We start from the raw sequence: 5,144 nt of genomic DNA on the forward strand, positions 1-5,144 counted from the left end.
GGGTTTAGCATGTTGAGCAATGTAAAGATCTTGTCATGAACTACAAACACATGGAGCTTAGGTTGAATGTAGACCAAATACTTGGTCCTATAAAGTTAAGTTAAGTCCAATTTATTGTCATCTCTTCTGCATACAGAAAAAAGGCATGCACAGTGAGACAAAACCATACAGTACATATTACACACACAGAAATCGAAGCATATACCGCAATGAGACATTCTGTAATATACACTATACAGCAATGAATAAACAATGTGCAAAGAAAAAGTCTTCAATTTTTTCCATAATTCAATTCTGTGATTAGTGTTTATGTTATTGGCATGACGTACATTGGACTAAACTGATTTCCTGTTCATTGAGCTCACTAGACACAAATGTCCTTTTAATTTAGGGTCACATAGGTTAATAATGGTAATAAAGATATTACTACCCCATTGTAGCCAAGAAACTTATCCTACCTCTTAACCTTGTGCCTGGCAAGCAATATGGTTCTACATTGTGTATGTGTGCGTAAATCTACTATCTCACTTATCAACTACAGTAGGTCTACTGCCATCATATCCTGAAGTGCTAAGTGATGGCATGGGGTGAAAGGGATGAAATCAATAATAAGTCATTTCCAGCCCATGTTTTAGATGTTTGGATCATTCCTTACTGAGCTCCATAACAAACCTCTGAAAGCAGCTGGTGTATCATGGAAGCATAAAAAGTCAGTCTAGATGTTTGGTCAAGAAACAGAAAAATCACAAAATTTAGATACTTTATATAAGGGAATCTTTTAGAATACCCTTTAGCATGCAGAAGGCACATCTTCTCAGCAAGTCTTTCAAAGCCTTTTTCATGTCTTTGTTCCTCAAGCTGTATATCATGGGATTTAACATGGGTATGACATTTACATAGAGAACAGAGAGGACTTTCCCTTCATCCAGTGAATAAGAAGAGGATGGTTTCATATAAACACAGACAAGTAGGACATAGAAGAGGGTAACGGAAGTGAGGTGGGAGCCACAAGTGGAGAATGTTTTGTATTTTCCATCAGTGGAGGTTATTTTCAGGACTGCTGATATTATGAATATGTAGGACATCAGTGTAAGAACAAAACAGCTAAACAAGAAAGAGACACCTTGAGCAAACATTACAAACTCAACAGTAGATGTGTCATCACAGGATAATTTCAGCAAGGGAGTGATGTCACAGAAGAAATGATTGATAATGTTTGATTCACAGTAAGTGAAAGCAGAAGACAAGATTGATATTGGGGCTGCTGCTAAAAACCCAGCTATCCAAGCAGTAGCAGCCAATAATATGCATGCTCTTTGGTTCATAACCTGAGCATAAAATAATGGTTTACAGATTGCCATGTACCGATCATATGCCATAGTGGTGAGCAGCAAATATTCCATGGTTGTAAAAGAACTGAAGAAGTAAAGTTGGACCATGCACATCCTAAAGGGGATGTTATTATCTCCTGTACTAAAAATATGGAGCAAAAATGGGGCAGTGACGGAAACATATGAGATGTCCAAACACGACAGATTACAAAGGAAAAAATACATGGGCTTTTGTAAGTGAGAGACGGTGGAGATTAATAAAATAAGAAGAAGATTTCCACTCACAGTCATAAGGTAGATGAGTATGAAGATAAAAAAGAGTGGCCCCTGTAGCTCTGGGGAATCTGAAAACCCCAGAATAAGGAACCCATCTGCACTGTTATTGTGCCATAGAGATTCAGAATAAGAACTGCCAAGGCTGAACATGTTTATCCATTGTTAATATATAGTTTTATGTCCTTGTCTTTATATAGAGCTTTATACAGAGCTTCTGAAATTAGATTTTATCAGAAATCAGCAGCAAAGGTGAATTTTTAGCAGTCAATAATATACATGTACAGGTATAGGACCCATTATCCAGACAGACCCTAATTATGGGAAGGCCATCTCCAATTCTTGTACTTGATCCCAACCAAGCCCAGGTCCCTAGCATTCTGGATAATAGATCCTATAGTAGTAATATATAATGCAGACTAATAAAGACAACGGAAAGTTGGCACAAACATGAAACCAACAATCCAAGAAAGTACGGTTCTGTTGTACTATATTTACTGTATATATATAGGATTGGTGAACTCCCTCTGGCATTGAATACTCACTGTAACTCCTTTGTGGTCAGTTCCCTTGTGGCTTTTCATAAAGCAATAATGAGCAAATAGGTATGATTGCTGGAAATCTTGAAGAAGAATGTAAAGGGAACAGGAAAGAGAAATGGCCAAAACAGTACATCAGTTCTAATAGTAAAGCTACAACTGGAAAACAAATCCTGATTATTTTATACTTACAGAGGCAGATTTATTAAAGTTCAAATGGTAAATTTGAATTCAAATTTAAATTTTTTTATTTTTGTGTCGAAACTCACAAATTCAAATTTAAAAGCACCAACTCTAATGTAAATTCGAATGTTAGATTTGTCACTCCTCAACCATGGAAACAGTTCTAATTGGAATATTCGCCACCTAAAACCCATAGAATTAATTTACGCGTCAATGGCAGAGGTCCGTTGACCCATTGAAGATGTTAATAGTCTTCCTGACATTTTAGTTTTTTTCTGAGGAAAATTCGATTCGAGTTTCATTCGTATTCGATTCGTAGAATTTTTAGGTCATTCTCATTTGATTGAATTTTAGATGTTCAAATGTTTTCATAAATAACCTCCCATCCGAGTTGTAATTACATTAGAATTTATTATAGTAAAAAAAATTCACATCAATTTGAAACTACTAAGAGGGAATTCACTACAGAAATGCACTTGGTTTCAGGTTTAATTTCAGAAGGTGTTAAAATACTGAGGAAAAATAATCAAAAACCCATCAATAATAAAAGAGCCCATAATGCTGGAAATACAGTTAATGAAGCTGTTAGCATAGAATATAATCCAGAATTGTGAATTTAAAAAAAAAATTCTCTAAAACTTTAAAAACTTGAGATTTATTAAGTGTAAAAGCCATGAAAACTCCAATACAAAACTTCTCCAAGTAAAAAGCAGTAAATGTCCTATAGAAGTCAATGGGAGCTGTGCTTATCCTATCCTATTTTAGAGGGTTATTTACTAAACTTCGAATGCAAAAATCACGAAAAAATTTTGATTTTTTTTTATAAAATCAGACTTTTAAAAAAATCATGACTTTTTTGGAATTTATTAAACCCAGAGGATGGAAAAGTCAGATTTTTTGATGTGCGCTGGGTTTTTGGCAATACCGGAGTTTTCGGGTGAAAAATCTGAAAAAATCATGAAAATTGGATGTAAGATCAGAAAAAATTGTGAAAATCGAATTTTTCACGATTTTTTCCCGCAAACAAAATTTTCGGAAAAGTGTATTAATAAATAAGTCCAAAAAACCTGTGCGGATTTGGTTCGAGTTTTTTTCAGAAAATATTGAGATAAATTGGTACTTTGATAAATAACCCCCTTAGAGATTTTGGAAGTGCTCCCATTAGTGCTCACTTACCAAACATTTGCACATGGTGCAAAAAATAGCAACAGAGGAAGCAGGCCAGCCCTGTCCCTAACAACTGACATAGGGCAGGCAGTAAGTACAGGGTCCATTATGGGCTTGGCCTCTTTCCACACCATAATACATAAACGTGCTGGAGATGCAGAAGGTGCAGAACTAATGGGGTGAATTAGCAAGTTTAGAATTTATTTTCCAAAACTCAAATGTTTGGTGTTTATTAAGTAGAAAAAAAAAACAAAAAAACTCAAATATAATACTTTGGCATCTAAAAGCTTGGAATTCATGTAGAAGTTCTAGACAAAGGTCAAGCCATTTTTATAAGTAGAATGACAGAAAAGAGAGAGGAACAAGCCCATGACTATTGAGATGAAGATGTACAGATACCATAAAAGAGAGGAATCAGGCAATGGAAGGAAGTCACTGATCATGGTAAAAAAACGCATCTGGCGCGATGTTACTTCCAGTGTGGGAGACTCGTGGCATGAAAGGGTAAAATTAAAAGGTTACAAGAGGCACAGGCTGAACTACTAACTTCTTAAGTTACACATCTACAACACAGGACACTGGGGCAAAAAACAGACAATTGACTATGTCTGTTTCTAAGCTGATCAAGTGATTTAATATGTAATTGCAATACTTTTTTTCTTAATTTATTACTAAATAAGAATTACACTATAGGTGCTGCCCTTGTTTCCTGCTGAAAAGAATGGATCAGCTTATATCTGATATGCTGCCTTCAAAGTATAAATCTAGTAAGTTGCCAAGCAGGCTAGATACTGGGGAACCTGCACACATTTGTCTACCTAAATCAACAGTCACAGCTGCACTTTTATTTTTAAACACACAGAAAAATTCACTTTATTATTATTATTATTATTATTAACATGTATTTTTAGAGTGCCAACATATTGCACAAAGCTGTAAAATAAATGGCTATACAAAGAAATCACATGAATTACATACATAGAAAATACAGAATTACATACATAGCTACCAATACCAGTGCAAAAGGTAAGAAAAGCCCTGTGCAAAAGAGCTTACAATCAAACGGGAGAAGGAAATGAGACACAAGGTGTAGGAGTGGGCAAGATCAGGAATAAGCAGGTGAGAGATGTAGCATATGGTATTGCATTTAATAGCTAAAGAGAACGAGGGTAGGCTTCTCTAAATAAGTGTCGTTTAAGAGATCTTTTGAAATCAGAAAGTTTAGGAGAAAGTCGGACAGACCATGGAAGAGAATTCAAGAGGAGGGGTGCAGCCCTTACAAAGTCTTGAATGCGAGCGTGTAAGGAGGTAATGGGAGAAGAGTTGAGGAGCAGTTCAGTAGAGGAGTGTAGTAAGCAGTTGGGTTAGTATCTAGAGATGAGTTGGGTGGGGCAGAGTTATGAAGTGCTTTGATGTCAGGGTCATTAATTCTGAAAGGTAGTGGAAACCAGTGCAGGAATTGACAGAGAAGGAGCAGTTGCTGAGGTGTATAAGTCTGGTGGCAGTGTTCATTATGGACTGGAAAGGTGACAGTCTCTGGCGGGAAAGGCCAACTAGAGTTACAGTAGTCTAGATGTGATATGACGAGAGAGGGAATAAGAATTTTGGCAGTATCTTGGGTGATAAATGATGGTATTTTGGATATGTTCCT

General features: G+C 36.1%; 1 protein-coding gene across 1 annotated transcript; it reads right to left on the reverse strand.

Annotated features, from left to right (window-relative positions):
* Positions 1-761: 761 nt before the first annotated feature.
* On the reverse strand, positions 762-1,445 carry LOC108695736 (olfactory receptor 1019). The gene has a single exon (XM_018224707.1). The coding sequence runs from the start codon at positions 1,443-1,445 to the stop codon at positions 762-764; it is 684 nt and encodes a 227-aa protein (XP_018080196.1).
* Between the last annotated feature and the right edge of the window lie 3,699 nt (positions 1,446-5,144).

The sequence above is a fragment of the Xenopus laevis genome, chromosome 7L (genome assembly GCF_017654675.1).
Source record: "Xenopus laevis strain J_2021 chromosome 7L, Xenopus_laevis_v10.1, whole genome shotgun sequence".
Classification (NCBI taxonomy): Eukaryota; Metazoa; Chordata; class Amphibia; order Anura; family Pipidae; genus Xenopus; species Xenopus laevis.

Bases quoted from the DNA above. Each gene is read 5' to 3' on its own strand.
- LOC108695736 (XM_018224707.1), bottom strand. From the start codon at position 1,445: ATGTGCATGGTCCAACTTTACTTCTTCAGTTCTTTTACAACCATGGAA.